General features: G+C 40.9%; 1 protein-coding gene and 1 long non-coding RNA gene across 3 annotated transcripts in view; one reads left to right on the top strand and one right to left on the bottom strand.

Annotated features, from left to right (window-relative positions):
- LOC128887235 (uncharacterized) overlaps window positions 1-17,657 on the top strand; it is a 145,621-nt gene that overhangs the window by 39,043 nt on the left and 88,921 nt on the right. The gene's annotated exons all lie outside the window — the stretch shown is intronic.
- On the bottom strand, window positions 9,551-17,249 carry LOC128887229 (uncharacterized). The gene is made up of 5 exons (XM_054142908.1): window positions 16,890-17,249; window positions 15,299-15,422; window positions 15,071-15,221; window positions 14,244-14,460; window positions 9,551-13,478 (listed from the first exon to the last, which is right to left on the bottom strand). Exons 1-5 carry the CDS (start codon window positions 17,129-17,131, stop codon window positions 13,352-13,354), a joined length of 861 nt encoding a protein of 286 aa, XP_053998883.1. The 5' UTR covers window positions 17,132-17,249; the 3' UTR covers window positions 9,551-13,351.

Here is a 17,657-nt window from a genome sequence, read left to right as displayed (position 1 = left end):
TTTATTCCTCTTTATTATAAGTACAAGTGACGACAGAGTGGAATAAAATGTTTATCAATTCAAGTAATTAAAGCACTGGAAAAACGACATTTCGTAAGCGCCAACCTACATTAAATATTCTTATTACACATAACATATAAAATTGAACAATAGAGCGAAAGTACAATGCACGAAATTGCGAATAAAAGCTGTAATCGAGTGGGTGTAATGCTTTCACGGAATTACGGGTTTCGTTTTCACCTCGTGGCATCGTCAAGGGGTGGAAAACAATTTTTTCCAACGCCCCTACTGTGAAACGATTTGTCGTATTTCGTGATAATTATACATTAATAATGATGGGACCGCGATAATTAGGCATCGCCAGACCCACGAAGCAATTATTACACCGGTGGCCGTCGAGCCGGTTTCCCGTGCCGTAATTTTCCCAAAATTAAAGTAAATTGTTTAAATGAGAAGTGGCGCACCGCGCGCTTTTATTTGCGTAATGTAATGAAATCCTTCGCCGGTGTCCTAATATAAAGGCTGTCTCGTAATTTTCGAGGAAAAAAACAGGATATTTTCGTTCTCTGTAGAGTCAGAGCCGCATGTTTTTATCGGGGAGGAATAAATTTCACGGAATTTTAGCGGATTACAACATCACGTTCGTAAGATATTTATTAATCTATCGAACAGTCGCAACGTATCCTACCTGACGGGCAAACGACTGTAATTTGTAGAATTTGTGGAACGAGTATCTCGGAAAATGAAATTCGTGGAATTAGTATGGTATTTTTGGAAATTAAGTTGATGGGATTTGTTTCGTTAGTAATGGAATTCGAGTTATGAAACTATTCGGTTGATTATTGCCTGTCTCTTCGCTGATTTTATAGCTTTAAATTTACTCTTTCGATAAATAAGCACGAAAAATGTAAAGAAAATGAAAGAAAATTGGGAGTTAAATTTTTCAAAATAAAATTGGAATCATGAAAAGAATGAAAAATAGATATTTCGGACTGAAAAATGTCGCATTTATGATTCTAATATAACTTTATACACTTTCGTATCGTTGAAAGTAGACGAAATATACATAAAGTCAATGTAATAAGTATTCGTACTGGAACCATTTATTTTAAATTGGTTGCTGTACGAATACTTATTACACTGACTGTAGCTGCTAAAAATTCTTACTTTTTCAATTCCATTTTAACCATCCTTGATCTAAATAAGATTATTATAGACTAAAGCATACCAAAACCTGAGGTCAAAACCACATTACGCTGAATAATAACGCTTCCACCGACTACCCGCGTCTTTAATTCGCATTTTCCGCATTAATATCTCTTATCCGTAACCTACGCGCGAATTTATCGCCTCCACTAAATAGAAACATTTTTAATCAAATTTCCTTTCGCCGTGACAAGCCGAAATTACGCTTTGGAATAAAATTACCGCGAAATGCCTTATTGTTGCATAAATTTCCGTGTCGTCGGGCGCAAGTAAGCTGCACCTCTATTCGTACGAGGATCTTCGAATAAAATTCCTGTCGTAATTCTTGCGAAAGGGGGACGATGCTTTCATAAAGCACGGACGTGGCAGCGTGTGCTCCTCCGTCTTTTTTTTTTCTCTCCTTGGCGCAGATATATAAATTCCGTGTAATTTCCAAAGATTAGTGCCGCGTATTCGGTGGAAACTCGCAGCTTGTATAACTTACGAGGGACGTGCTTTTCTCTGTCTGGGCAATTAACGTGATCTATCGCATGGACGTAATAACTGGCACGCAATTGCCTCGACCTTTACTACAATTTAAAAGTTTTGTTCAAACGAGTCTAGGCCACAGATGACTCCAAATTCGTCGATTTCTTGTCTGTACCTCTGCCATGAATGGCGCCCGCAGACTTTGTACTGTTACGGTATATACATATGTGTTACGAAGGATTTTATATGGGATATAAGATGAAAGATCAAGAGATTAAACATTTATTTAAACTAGATACCTATGGCTATGGCTTGATGTAGAACCTTTTCGATATTTCAAAGAAGTAAGAGAATAGAGGGGCTTTAAATAAAGAAATTTCAGAATGTCACGAACAAATATTTGTTTTTTATTGAGAAAGTATAAGAAAGATCTATTTAAAAAACAAACAGTTATGTCACGCTATAGCGACGAGTTTTCTGGAGAGAATATGACTCCTCAGAAAGCTGTCAACCAGGTTGAAAAGTGTCGTTTAGAGGTACATTCGTTTGAAGATTCAGTAGCGTTTAGTCGAAAGTTTAAAATTGATCCACATTCCAGATTATAACTCCAACAATTACTTATAAGGATTTCTTTTTTAAATGTTTACATAAGATTCTTGGAACGTGTATCTTTTGAGAAATGCAAACAAAATTTCAGCAGCCTTCTATACCCAAGGCTGTAACTTTAACAATTCCGGAGATATCTTTTCCAAATATCGCCGACACATTTTTGAGATGTATATCTCCTGAAAAATGCAACAACGGAAAACCGATTTGTAAGAAATCTACACATCGTGGACTGTCCCCTTAATAGAAACCTTACCCTCGATCGCGCTCAATTCAAGAAACATCTTAACTTCGAGCTAGTAGAAAGAGCGCACCACGGAATAGTGCAAAGTTCGGCGGTCGCCGCAACAGGCGGAATTAAAGGGATGGTTCTCGCCAGCGCGCGAATCCCTTTACCCCTGGAAAGGAAGTTAGAAGAGGAAAGAGTGGGTTGGAAGGTAACAGGGTTCGGCGCGCCGCGGAAAAGTTTGCTGAAAAATGCGAGAGATTGTTCTGGCGGCCGGGCCACAAACATTCCGCACCCTCTCCCCCGCACCCATCTTCCCTCCTCGTCGTCCCCCTGTCTTGCTCCATAAGTGCATCGACGTTTCCCGGGCGTCCGTCGATGTATCCTGAAAAATTCCGGCTTCTCGGAAATAGTCTCCGTTCGGGGTGAATACCCTCGCCATTATAGCGCGTTTTTCCCAGCCACGTCGCGGTCGCATCGGCGAAAACTTTCTTGGCTGAACTTATCGCGTCGGGCAGGGATGGATGCGACGTTCCGTGGACACGGAGGACGTTAAGGTAACGCGTCGAACGATTTCAATCGTACGGTCTAAATGAATCGTGCAATCAACAGTTTCTGGGTCGCCCTGCGTACCAGAGCATTTAAAGCTGCTTTTTAACGGGAAACACCATCCAGCTCTAAAAGCTTTCAAAAAAAACTTCCATCCTACTCACGTCGATCTGCACACCCGATACATTATCGTAATCCCTGTAAATACCCGGAGGACCTTGCCATGCGGCTTATCCGTTTAAAGACGTAATCAACGTTTTTAATCACGCGGCCTTTTTTTCTCTGATTACTCGCGAGGCGCAACAACGCGATCCCGCGAGGCGTAAGAGGTTCGAGAAAAGACCACGGAATTCAAGGGAAAAAGGACGAGCAGCCTCGCGGAAAAAAAGCGTCAGAGCCAACTGCGGGGGCACCGAAATGAAAGAAACCCGACCGTACGAGGCAGGGAATAGGAAAGAGGATGGAAGGATGCGGCGTGCTTCAGCGGATGAATATTAAAATGTAAAGTTCCCCGGCAAATTAATTGCGTTAACGTCAAGATATTTTCGCCCGCGGTCTCGGGACACGCATCCCTCACGTTTCGTTCCTGATTTTCCTACTCCTTCTCACCCACTTTCTCACTTTCGTTCCCTATTTTTCCTCTGTAACCCTGGCCGTGTCCCCTCCCTCTACCCGCGGGCATCCTATTTTTTTCGTTGAACCAGACTGCAGGCCGCCTCCACTCCGATGCTCCTGAATATTCATTAATCTTGCTTTCCTCTCTTCGTCGGAAATGCGCGTCTCGACGAAAGAAAAAAAAAAAAATAGAAAAGGAAAATAAATCCTCCGCCACCCGCGAGCATGCCCCTCTTTCTATAAGGTTCCGACTCGCGCCGGATTGCCATAACGAAATTCTCGCCGCGTTCTACGCCGGTATCGCCGCGAGTATAAATGCCGGGATTTATCCTGGATACGTGTTCAACTTTTTTCTGGCCCGTGCACCATTCGACGTGCACCGCGCGACGATATTCACTTCGGGTCGCGCTCGTGATCGTTCTCGAATCGTGGCTGTCATCCATCATTTTGGGAAACGATTGTTGAGACGTTGGAAAAGTTTTACGATGGAGACGATCGAAGTGATCGTCATTTTTTAGGGATATATTTGGTGAATTATGAATTACAATGCATACAAACCACGAAATCGACTGTCCCCTAAGCAGTTCTTGAAGTAGAAGTGAATTGGAAGTGGGTAAAAAAGTATGTGATTTTTAAACAACAATAACAGAAGAAGTAAACAGCGAACGAACGTAAGGTTTCGTATTTTGTTTTATTATTTTGTGAAGTAAAAAGAAATCCTAGTAGAAATTTCAAAAATAATTGCTTTTAATGATCTGCTAGCCCTTCTTTTGGAACACCGTTTTTTTAAGATTAAGCTGTAACAAAAACGATATTCTCATAACTTCAAAAACCCTTCAAAATTGTCTTCTTTTTTTTTTCCGTGCAGAATCTCGCATCCACTTGTACATGTTATTCGACCACACACTATATATTGCATATTCACTTACTGTTTGTACTCGAGAAGAATGTGATAATACGGTACTATCGTTCGAATACAATTTTGTCCTACCTCAAATATCAAGCCAAAAATTAAATAAGCCCGAAATAAAATTCGTTGCGAACCATCGTTTCAAGAGAAATAAATAACAAGCGTTCATGGTTCGAGTTGACACATTTTTGCTTTGGTTTTCCGACCTACAACTCGTATTCTCGTTAACAGCGACACGTATCCGAGCGAACCAAGCTAGCAACACAAAAAAATCGTTGATTAAACGATCGCGGAACAATTTTCTGTCCATTTTGCCGTTGGCTGACTTCGCGGAGTCTTTTTCCCCGTCGGTCCCAACTCACAATGGCACTGCAAATCGCTTTTCCATTTATTTTTCGAGGTTACGTCGAAAGTCGGCTGTCAGGGAAGCACGGGGAAAGGTCCGTCGACCCTTTCTTACCTTGCCTTTCTTTTCTTTCCCTTTGCCCACGATTGCTCCTAAGACAGAATCACTCGGACCGGGAATTCCGTTCGAGGAATTTTCTTCCTCGACGCACGACATTCACTGCCGCAACTTCGATATTTAGGAAGTACGAGTTCGACAATGCTTTTCCTGGTACTGAAACTCAAATGCTTGGTCCAAATAATGAGTAGCGATTTCGTTGCACTTTTTACTACGTCAAGGGGATGTTCTTTCTTTCTTGGGTCAAGAAATATATTTTTCTAAAAATGTTAGTCTTGTTGCTTGAGGTCATTAAAATATTTCTACCAAATTATATGAAAAATACTACACAATTGCCAATGTTATATCGATTTATACCACAGGTCGTCATCTAATTTCACTTTACCGTAATTGTTATTAATGTTTAATCGAACACTGACTGATACTGCATGTATCACAAATGTTTAATTATATTGGAGACATTAAGTTTTAATTGTTCCAATCAATAGATATTAAAATATAGAAAAATATCTCACGAGAACATGACTTTGCTGTAATATTACATCGCACAGACAACGGTAGATACTTTTTCTAAAAATGTTCAAAACCAGTTTGTGATTTCAGTCAACAACCAGTTACGTTTCTTTTGAGTAGCTTTGTGTCTGGACGACCTAATAGGTTTCGAAATATTGGATCACATTAGTTTTGTCCCGCTTTATCGCTGAAATATCACACTGTGAGTCCTCTTCTTTATTTGCTGTTCGTTTTAAGCTGTTTAACGTGACATATTTATTCTGTTACTACCCATCCATTTCATCGCCTCGCAGCATTTTTCATCATATAACGTGACATAAATTTCGGCCGTTCGAAAAGAAAAAGATTTTCAATCTTAAAAAGTGCTCCTTACATTCTATTGGACTCGAAGTCCTTGGCTCGATTCATCATTAGATCGAAGACAAACAAACGTCGTATCCTTGAAACCCAACATTCGATCTCGTAAAGGGTCGCGTGACTCTTTCGTGTACCATATTTATTTAATTAGACCAGAAACGACGGTACGGGAGAACGACATTGGATACTGCGAATAGATTGCTCGAGCCCCCCCCCCTCCTCCCCCTCCCCCGTGGAGTTCCTAATTAAACCTCGTACGAACTAACCTCCTGAACTTTGACTTCGTCGCGAGTATTGGTTTTCATGGCGACAAGTTGCCCCTTGACGGAATTCTCATGGAAAATCTTCTCCTTTGCCCCAATTTCTCCTGTATTCACAAACATCTGAAGATAATACATTCTAAGATATAAGTTCGTGGATAATCATCCAAACTTGTTTTAAAGACAACATTTGCCCAAAAACTGAACACGATGATACACTCAGAATATGGCAGTATGATTATTACGAAGCGTACTCGCCGTCTACTTCAAGAACTGCTTAAGAGACAGTCGATTTCGTGGTTTGTCGTTCAAGCTTTTGTCATCAGACTTGAAGCAATCAAACCACTTTGGACACTGACTTTCACTGAAGTTCCTCTGCCGAAGACGATCGTTCGGATCACAAAATGACAATGACCCATTCTTTCTCGAAGTAATAGAGCATGATATGGCAGAAGTAAATATCATTATTGACTCACTGGCATCCTTAATGGGAGAATTATGAAGAGATATCTAAATGCGAATACAAAGTAGTGTAAAGCAAGAATTAAATGAATTTCAAGAATGAAAAAGATGCGAGACTGGTACATTAAATGTCGTAGTCAATTTATATGATTTCGTACACTTATAAATAAAACTCATTCGCTCGCTCCCATCGAATAAAGTTGGCAGATACTGACGATATTCGTTCAGAAGTTAAAATCATTTCGTTCGGGTGTAATTGCATCGTGGTACCCACATACAAGCTCAAAGAGTCTTCCTTTAAACAACTTTCCAGACAACCCTTTCGACGATATCGTTCCTCTATCGGGCCAAACGGTTATCATCGTCTCTGGCGCATCCCCGTTCTCAAAGATCGGCAATCAGCGATACCATGATAATTCTCGCTTGTAATTTCCGAATGCCAGAGTAATGCGTGCGCGGCAGGAAAGCAGCAGGATTAAGCAAGAGGGAGAGAGAGAGAGAGACTGAGGGAGTACAGCGGAAATGGGGGCTGGTTGAAGGCAATAAGAAGGGAAAAGGGTTTCGTTGAGCACCTCGAGGGTGAGCGGGAAGAATAGATGAGACATCGCTAGCTCTATATTTGGCGCGAGGGTGTTAGCTCAAAATAGTTTGGAGTTTTAGGCATTTCAGATATTTCGCGCTGTACCAGAACCATTCAATATTCCGGCGATTCTCGAGTTTCGAATAACTTAGGAGTTTCAAAATTTTTGGGAGTTCCGTGTTGTAATTAAGATAGAAACTGATAATGGTGGTTGGCGTCGAGGAAAGATTTGCTCTCAAACCGCAAATTGCAATCTGAGAACAATTTGAAACGAAAAATTTCAAATTGAAATATTGAAACAATTATAACTCTGGATTGGGGTCACAGATTTCAATGATCAAAACGGGAAACTGCGAGTCTTTGGGTGGAAAATTAATGAAAAATATATTAAACTATTGAAAAAGTGTATTTTTCAGATGCTTCTGGCGGAGAAATATGTAAAAAGATAATCAAATTCAACATCGTAATATTCAAAAATTCGTAGCTTGCTGAATAGTGAACATTTTAGATTGAAACTTTTTCTCGTTGTAGGTCTCATGGAGCCCTACAAGAAGTATGTAGAAAGTTTTCCTGTCGAATGAAAACCCAATTTTTTAAAAATGAAGGGAAGGGATTTCTCTAAAAATTTGCAACTTTACCCTGTCGATTTACGTAAAAATTTAAAATTATCTATGAAAATTATTTTTCGCTTCTTCGGTCGAAATTAAGCATATTTCGTTAAATAACATATCCCGAAGGAAAGAAGAAAACTGGTTTAAATAGAAGAAGAAGCAAAGAAATAGAATCAGCTGGTTGGAAGCATATCCAATTTAAATGAAACTTGCTACACTAAAAAAAAAACTCAGACATTTTTACTAAAATAATTATTTAATTAAAAATTCGTTAAAATAATATCCAACCGTGAGTTGGTGGTAAAAGTCCAGGCGCGGAAGCATTTAAAACCAAAAATTAAAGAGGGTAACGCATTCAGAGAAGGGCGAACCCGTCGCCCTTCGCCCTCGCGTGTCTCGAATATTTTTTACCCTGCCGCGAGCTTTGCCCCGCAAGTAATTCTATTTTCCACTGCGCCAAGAATTTCTTCACCCTTCTCCTCTCCTCGAGCCTCGTCCCTTTCGCGTGTATCTTTAAAAGCACTTCTTAAGAGGAGCATTAAAAAAAAAAAAAGAAGTAAAATAAGAGAGAGAGCGAGAGAGAAAAAAAGATTAAAGCGACATTGTTAAGTAAGTCGTCCCTGGGGGTTCCGTTTCGATGGAAAATTTTCTTGGACGGTGGAAGCGAGGTTGCATGCACGGTCCCGTAATAATATAGATGACTTCGATGCGATTAGGAACGCAAGCTCAGAGAAGATGACACTTCAGAGGTGCTTACCAGGCGTTCTCTATCTCTGTTCCGCACTTCGGGGCTCGCTTGCAATATTCGAGTCTTGGTAAGCGTCCTTTCACGGACCCCTTTCATCCCCTCGCGGGGGTGCTCTCGTTCCGTTCGCTACCCTAAAGGACTCCAGGTGAGTATCTGCTACTTAACACGGGCCCCATACATTTTTAATCGGCTAGACCGTGTCTGACATCTTTACGCGAATCGATCCGTTCGGAGATTCAACGACTCGACCGGGGTTGCTTTGTTTGGGGGTTTCGTTGGCTGTTTGTGTGCTTCGTTGGTTCGACAAATGGTTTCGGGCAGGCACTCGAGAGTTTCAGACTGTTAGAGCGATAAATCGGGGGCTTTCGGCACTTACGCTCGCCGTGGAAAGTTTGCCGACTGATAAACGCATTTTTCGTTGATAACTGTTCGAGCATAGTCGGAGTTATAGTATGATTTTGATACGCGTCAGTGGACCGATATAAAATCTTTGTAAACATACCTAGAAAATAGAACCTAAATACTTGTAAGGAAAGTATATTCTCTTTGATTTGAATTTGCCGCGCTCCGCGTGGCCTTCGAATTCATCTCATTAGAGAGCATAATTATAAGTAATTAACTGGTGAAAGAGAGGTTATGTAACCGCACGCGGTTGAATAGATAAACAGACTGAGTCTAATTAAATAATATAGAGAGAAAGTCGGTGAACAAAGAACAGATAATAATAAACTTTAATTGTCGTTTCTTGTTCGCAGATAAGATATAAATAACGCAATTAACTATAATAAGACTTTAAATAATTTTGTTCGCAGAAAAACAAATTCTGGTTCATTATTCCATAGATGTAACTACCCTTATACACTTTAAACGTGACTCGAGCGCCGCGCGCCATCTTTTTTCCGAAGAATTCGCTTTCGCGTGCGTCTTCGCGACTACTTTTCCTCCGTTTTTCCGTCGTCAGTGTACGACGTGTTCCCCTTAAATACACCGTAACGAGGCGTGGCAAGGCCAAGAAACGTCGGGGTTAAAAGCGTTTGGCAAGTCGAACAATCCCGAAACGTCGTACACCGACTCTTCCGGCCCCTCTCCCTCTCGCGCAGCTGACATTCGCCGCCCCTCAGCGACCACCCTTTCTGGTATTACGTTGTAATATAACCCCTCCGTTCCCCAACGAGGGCGCAGCAGGACGTAATAGCGTTCCACGACTATTACTTATAACCCCCGCGCCCACGGCTCGTCGCGAATAAGATTCCCTCTTTCGTCGTTCCTCATGTCGCTTTTCGTCTTCTTGTCCATCCGCTGTCGTCCCTGGATCTCCCGACCATCCCTACGTAACGTTTCCATCGGCTGTTCCCCATGTCACCCGTTGCCCTCGATTTTCCCCGCGACTTACGCTTTTTTCACTTACACTGATTTCTAGTTTCACGGTGGTGTGCGCGTTCGGGATTTATCTCGATGGATCGCCGATGGTGCTTCGTCTCTATCGCGTCACCCCTCGCGGTTCTTTATTGCCCCGTATCTCGCTCGTGTATCTCCGTCGACGCAGGGCGGTCTGAAAATGTGCCACGGTATTTCTGTCGGCGTCGAGTGACAATTTTCGCACGTGACTCGTGCAACGAAATCATCCCGCGCGCCAGTCTTTGCCGGGAGTACAGTGTTCGCCACTGTCTTCTTAACTTATTTGCTTTTAGGCGAATTTCGAACGTTTTGTCTTTATTTGTGCAATTATGAATGCAATCAACAGTACACATTTTCAACCCTTCCAAATGACCCCGAGCGCAACTTTAAGCCAGAATTACTACAAGTTATTAATTTTATGAAAATATATTAAAAATTACCAGAGTTATGATTTTTTTATTTTTTTTTTTTTTTAAGTAAAAAGTGTTTTTTTTACGCATTGCCTCCTTGCTGATTTTTTTTCGCCATTTTGAAAATTTGATAAAAATTTGTTGCCATGATATTCTCATTCTGAAGAGTTCAGACTAATATCCTGAATTTTTATGTGTTGTGACCGACGCGTTGTTTCCAGAGCATGTGACCTCGGATGATTAAATAAAATTTACTAGAAGAGACTAACTTACTACATGTTTTCTTAGAAAAAAAAAAATTATAAAAGCGCCAATTTTAACCACAAAACCATCGATAATATGGAAACAGTCGGCAGTTTCCAACCTCTTTGTAAATAAATCGAAGAAAAGCGCGTAATCGCGAAACTTGCAGCACCAGTTATCGTCGTCTGCTCTCCTTCGAAACACGCCGACTCCGTGGAAACGTAAATGCCGAGGCATTTCGTCTCGAGGGCAGAGAGTGTTAAACGCAAAATTTCTTTAATCTGGAGAAGTAACGCGTAAAGCGAGAAAAAGCGAGAGAGGACAGCCCGGAGAATTCTTCGTTTCGCTAAGTTGGTAACAATTAGTAGTTAGTAACCCCCGAGCGACGTCGTAGCCTGGCAGCAACGATTATTGCGGGCCTGGCAATGGTACTAACGATGCGTACGCAAACTTTACATTTATAGTTATAGCGCCCCCGTCAAGTTGCCGTGCCTGCTGTTCTTCGTTTCCGTGGCCGTTCCTTTCTCCTGTTCCTCGTGCTCGATTCTTTTCATTTTCCTGTGCTTGACTTCCTGTGACCCTTTCGCGCCTTCCATTCGTCGATTCGACAGATATTCCCCACGACTTCCTTTTTATTTTCGTGGCCAGTTTCTTGGCCCTTTTTTCTTTTTCTCATAAACTTCTTGTTCTCCGTATTCTTCATCTTGATACATATTTCTTTGCTTTCTCTGATTATTTCATCCACGACTATAAGCTTTCATTTCTTGGAACCTCTCCACGATTTTACGTGACCATTTTCTTCTTACATAGGCTTTCTATTCTCCATATTCTCCATTTCGATGGATATTCTCTTGCATTCTGTGATTACTTCCTCCGTCACATTTAAACGTTCATTTTTTGGAACCATTCCGCGAATGGCTGGTAATTTCTCGCAATTTATGATATCCGTGGCTATCTTTATGACCTTTTATCGATCTTTCGAGAAATTCTTCCTGATTTATGTTTTCTTGGCTATTCTTGCGACCTTTTACCGAACTTTTTGGCCGTTTTGCTTGATTTACGCGTTCGCGGCCACTTCTTTTTCCACTTCATCGTTTCACACACGACGGGCACTGTTTTATACGTGTTTTCTTGGATATCTTTATGTTGTATTCTGAATATTCGTAGATATAATGTATTCCCTCTCCCTCGTCCTTTTCGCCTTTTTCGTTTGCACATTTTCTTCTTACTCCTTAACCTCTTTTCTATGACCTCTTCGTTCGTAATCTTTTTACGATCTTTCTCTGCAGTGTTGCTGTTTCGTGGCCTTCGACTCCCTTTCGTTAGTTTCGTACTATTACATCTTTTTGATACACCGCTTATCTGTTATTAATCTTCGTGGTTCTATCTAGTTTCTTGCTCATCAACCTTCCATTACAGCCGTTTTTTTTTTTTAACATGAAAGTGTATACCATGAAACGCTATCATTATTAAATTTGTGTCTCTATAGTTATCAGGTTGAATTTCTCAATTAAGAAAATTCGATATTGTTCTAACCACAGTAGTAATAAATATACAGCAATCGTAACTGAAAGGAATTGAGATGGAAGGGAAATGAAGCAGTAGAACTATTAATGCTTCTCTGTTTATTAAATTATAATATTTATTCATGAATATTTTAATTTACTACTGTCTAAATAAGTGTGAAGTTCCGTTAATACAACGTTAAAAAGACTCATCGATCGTTGTTGTTAAAACATTAATACCTTTAAATGCAACTTCATATACGTAGGTGAAAGCGTTCTTATCAATGAAAAGTTCACGTTAAAGCGAATAAATTCTGTCTTCACGTATTATTCTTTTCACAGTTTCCAGATCAAAGTTTCCCTCGTTTAGTAAATGTTCTATTCTACAACTTGTATGCCGAAGCTTGAATAGGAACAGCGTTTTATCATTGCAGTTAAATATTAGTCTTTTATAAACAAAAATATGAATGGAAAAAATAGGAACATCTTTTATGGAAGAAATAACAGACCGTGTAGAACTGTCTCTGTAACTCTTTGAGACCTAAATTTCCTGATCGCAGGCTATGATATTTAAACATATAACAGTAGTTATCACCAGCAGAAAAATCTCAAGATATCAACTCAACAACTCAAGTTATGGACTACAAGTCCATCTGATAGTCCTACTTTCAAACCATTTATTATTTAAAAAATATATTAGCGAATTTATGGATGTATAAAGACCAAGATATAAGTTCTATTTTCAAGGATAAAATAAAGTTCCAAAAAAAGTTTTAATTTAAAATAAATTTGTTATTTTAAATAAAATAGCTCTGCTGTCATCAACTCAAAATATGGACATGTGTTTCCAGCTCCAAAAGATTTGTCGTCGACGCGCAAAACTCAAAGACGATCAAATACAACTACCATACGAAGAGTACAGCTAACCAAAAATCTATCCATTAAAAAGTTTCTAGCCGAGATCGTTCTACCTGGCTTATTATCGAGTTAGTCTAACAACTGTGTAGAGTCGTCAAATTAAGACAGCGTTACCCCGAAATGGTTTCGTTACCACGAGCGTGGAATTCCCTGCTCGTCTCGACTTAGCGTTGATCCTCCTGAATTGTTCCTTGATACTCCCGGCCCGAGTTCGATGGAGTTCAGCGGTGGTTGATCGTCGTCGGACGACCGAGGAATCCGTGGAATTTCGAGGGATGGGTTGAAAGAAATCGGAGGGATGCGTCAGTTTTTCTGCGGTTTTATCAGCCTGCTGGCCGGAGGTGACAATTTGTTGAAGCCAGCGTTGTCGAACACCGGAAGTAGATCCCTGACCCTTTGTCCGGCGCCGATGGCTGCCAGCTCGAGCCACCTGAAACGACGTCGAACGCCGCTGAAATATCGTCTTTTTCGCCCTTCGTTTCTATTAATCGTCGCGTTTGGTTCTTCTGTCAGCTTCGAGTTAAAGTAAAATATTTTTCATGGAAGAAAATCAAGGTGTTGGAATCATTTATAATAGCATCAAACTTTAGCTTCTGGGAGACTTCTACGCTAAAGAAACATTTTTAGTTAACACCTCTATGAGAGAATTAAATTACTATTCTTGATATACAGTGCGATTGGTCAACCAAAACTGAATTGAAAATATACAATACAGATTTTTCATACTGGCCTTCATTTTCGAGAAAATCATGTTTGAAGATTCGTTAAGTAAAATGGGGTGAATAGAAACACTTGTACACTCTTTGTTACAGAATGCGCAAACAGGCAAAATTGGTGGCACAAGCGACACGGGGGTGATTCTACATGAACAATTAAGTCGAAAATATAGAATAAGAATTTTTCATGCGAGGCTTTGTTATCGAGAAAATCGACTTTGAATTTTCGTCGGGTACGGGTGCATTTGATCGTGTCTCGTTATAACGGAACTGTAGATGTACTATCCACAGATATCCACGGTTCGATAGTCGAATAGTGCAAGCCGCGAGTACAGGACGACGTAAAGTTGGACGACAAAGGGGGTGGTGAGAGAAATAGGGCTCTCCAGCCGTGATAAATTGAAATTGATTTTGATGCGCCCTCGATGGGTCACGGGGAGAACGTATTGCGAGCATATGTGAGCACATTCATTTCCCACCTGTTGTTTTTGTATTTGGCGAAGGGTTGAGCAGCTGGGTGGAGCGTTTCGGTGGGGAAATATGTGGCCCCATAAAAATCCAGTCCGCGACTCAACAGCATCGTGGTCTCCTCCATGCTGGCCAGAGTAACCCTTATAACGGGTGGCCCCGTGTAAATCGTCGCCGGCTCGTTCTGATTGTGAGTGTCGGCTTTCAGCTTGTCGTTGATGGCTTTCACTAATTCACACAGCAGACATCCGGTCACCCATCGGTCCCAGTTAGAGAAATGAAAGAGCAAAAAAAATTTGTTCTATCGGAACTATCAAGCTAGTTTGTGTTGAAATTTGCGGAATTAATTACGCGAACGCACAGCTTCGTTCCACCTCGAGCTTTCAAGCTTTCAAGTATATATATGTCTATGATGCAATCATCCAATATTAATCCAATGTCAAGTTATGGTTGCAACCGTGAAAAAAGGACAAACTTCAAGTGGCTATACCGTCGGAAAAAAATAATTAAAACTATACCAAGAAAATGTTATCTACCAGTTTAGCATGTCTCGTATAATAAATGAAAATATTGACAATCCACAATTGTTTATGTGAAATAAAAATTCTTAAAGAATATCCTTATGATCGACATATTGAATTTTATCCATTAATCCACATGACGAGGATTCTGCCACGGAACATTCAAAAATTTAATCGAAAGCACCCTTTAACCTATGAACACCCTCGATATGAAGAGGAACACGTACGATCAGCACATCTGAACGACCCCGTTCCCAAAAATGCTCAAACGGCGAGCTCTTATCGCGTCCTATCGCGGTTGTGCGTGGAATACTCACGAACGGTGCCAGTGTTGAGTGGCAGCCGCGTAACTTCGACTATGGACCGATACTTGTACAGGGCGTGCCTAATATCCTCCTCGGGTAATTCTTCAGGTACGTCCAAAACGCAGACGGTGAATGTCTTTGCGGGTCTGCAGGGTATGGCGACCTGCGTTCATGAATACGAAACGTCGTATTTAGAGCCGTTTGAAGAGGAGGGTCCTTTGTGTACCGAAAGATAAGTACCTTCTTGTAGAACCGTGCCCCGGTGACTTTGTGGAAGCCCTTTTTGTAGACCGCCTGAAAATCGTCGATGTTGCTGAACTTGAAGAGTATACCGGTTGCCGTCTTCGTCAAGGAGAACGCGCCGCTGTAACGCAAAGCGAAAACGATGTTTTATCGCTCCATTCCCGTTTATTCTTCCCTCTGGGTACCATCTTGTTTGCCCCGCTCCCGCGTCCGTAGAAATTAAGATAGAACCTCTATTCCTTGGATAGATGAATATTTTGAACACAGAACATATCAGATATTTAATTTTCGTTCTACTTTCGATTCGTTTAAATCAAAATTTCTATCATCAAATAACCTCGCATAACGCTAATTACACATCTCGAAACCGTCTTAAAATTTAATTTATTTTCAGTTATTATGTGCGAATACCGGTTCACATCTGACGACGTTAACTCTAATAATAGAGTTGAACCTCAATTATCTGAATTAATCCGAGGACATGGGCGTTCGGATAAGGAAATTTTCGGATAATAGAATCTTCATTTTTTCTGATAGTTTCTGATAACGAAAGCATATTTTAGCGAGAAATTACGATGGAAGTAAAAGTATCGTACCGTACGACATATTGCAGTTTGAAACAGTACTTCTGCTAAACGAACAGTGTTGCTCAAACATTCGTTTCAATATTGCCCCTTGCGGAGAGACTAATTCGTTTCAATTATCGTTCGTACCATGGTACGATGTTACATCGAAACAGTTTGTGAGTTTTGAACTCGATGCAACAGTCCAATATTGGAGTTCCCGTATGTCTATTACACACGTTTGTGTAGTAAACAACGCGGCAGATTATTCCATAATTAATGTCTTTTGTTTCGCTTAGATTCACGTGATTCGAATTACAACCAACATCCGTGATTTACTGCAACGCGGAACATTCATTGGAGGTACTTTCGGACATTACATTTATGAGTTCCGTACGCTTTTAGAAAAAAATTGGTACACTAATTTAGCGTAAAATTAACCCTTTGCATTCGACGACGTTTTCCCGGTATCTACCAGCAACTCGAGATCCTTTCTTAGCATTCTATTGCCACGAATGCTAAGCTTCGATTGACCTCGAAGATGCAGCCCGATTGTTATTTTATTGGCACCTCGAGTTTCATAGAAATTAAACCTAAAGAAACATTAGACATTGTAGATTTGCTGCGTGGAACCTAATGGTGACTGAGAGTCACCTCTCGAGTGCAAAGGGTTAATCCTTTTTATATAATTGCTTCCATAGTGGCCAGCACCCTTAAAGTTTCAATAACTTTCGATCGAGCATTTAGCACTGTTCCACGTTCAGGACTATAACTGTAATAGATCCAAAAATTTCTTTCTCAAATTTTTACACAACATTCTTGGAACGCCTATCTTTCAAGAAGTGGAACAAGATTGTAAAAAAATCCAGGAGAAACATGAAACATTGGCCTAACAAAACGTTGGAGAATGTCTAGTGTACGAATAGCGAGGAGAAATGACCGAAATTGAAGAAACATGAATCCGAACTTATCTAGGATTCAAGTTGTACGGGAAAAGGGTTAGCTAAGAATGGAACGATCCATACCGAAAGTTCATTTTCTCGCAAATGGTGGCGGCTTTCTCGATGCTGAGCTCGTGGCTCGGGGTCAGCAGGAAGGCGCCCTTCGTGAGGAAATCGGTCTCGCTGATCTCGGAATCGGTGTCCTGGTCCTGCCAATCAGCGGAGACGCGACGATCCTCCTGGTTCAGCCGCAACAAGGAGCTGCTTTTCGACGTTGACATGTCGTTTTCGCACGTTGCACTGACGTCGTGTCCCTTCTGCGACATCTTCTTATAGCCCGTCGAACTGGGATCGGCTGGCTCGCGATCGAACGTGTCCCGTTACGCGAGATCGACTCCTCAACGAAATCACCGGACATATGCTCTTGACACACTGCTGGACAGTTACGCACCGATACGCCCCTTTTATATTGCTCAGGGAGCTCTATGATCACAACGGTCGAGGACTCTGCCCACGATCTTGCTCGCCACGGTCTTACTTCCTAATCGTCTAAAACAATGGCCGACGAGCAATGCCATCTTCGATGCAAGACCGCTGTCGACTGCATTTTAATTCGCGTAACGTACAGGGGTTCACTCGTCAGGCGAGACAAATTTTTGGGCTGGAATATGTTAGGTTGGTTCACGCGAAGTGTCGTTATTATAATCTTTACCATTCAATATTATCATTAGACCGCGGATCTTTATGCAAAACAAAATCTTCGCGAACGTGCTTATAAAAATTGAACCTAAATTGGAATTTATTTTATTCAGCAAATATTATAACATGAACTTTACTTTCAATCTTTTTTAT

This window comes from Hylaeus anthracinus, unplaced genomic scaffold (genome assembly GCF_026225885.1).
Source record: "Hylaeus anthracinus isolate JK02 unplaced genomic scaffold, UHH_iyHylAnth1.0_haploid 11985, whole genome shotgun sequence".
NCBI classification, from domain to species: Eukaryota; Metazoa; Arthropoda; class Insecta; order Hymenoptera; family Colletidae; genus Hylaeus; species Hylaeus anthracinus.
This window is presented reverse-complemented; position numbering and strand designations above follow the sequence as displayed.

Bases quoted from the DNA above. Each gene is read 5' to 3' on its own strand.
- LOC128887229 (XM_054142908.1), bottom strand. From the start codon at position 17,131: ATGTCGCAGAAGGGACACGACGTCAGTGCAACGTGCGAAAACGACATG. The intron at 14,461-15,070 runs GTGAGTATTCCA...TGTGTGAATTAG, and splicing joins ACTCAACACTGGCACCGTTC to TGAAAGCCATCAACGACAAG. The intron at 13,479-14,243 runs GTGGGAAATGAA...ACGTCGTTTCAG, and splicing joins GCCAAATACAAAAACAACAG to GTGGCTCGAGCTGGCAGCCA.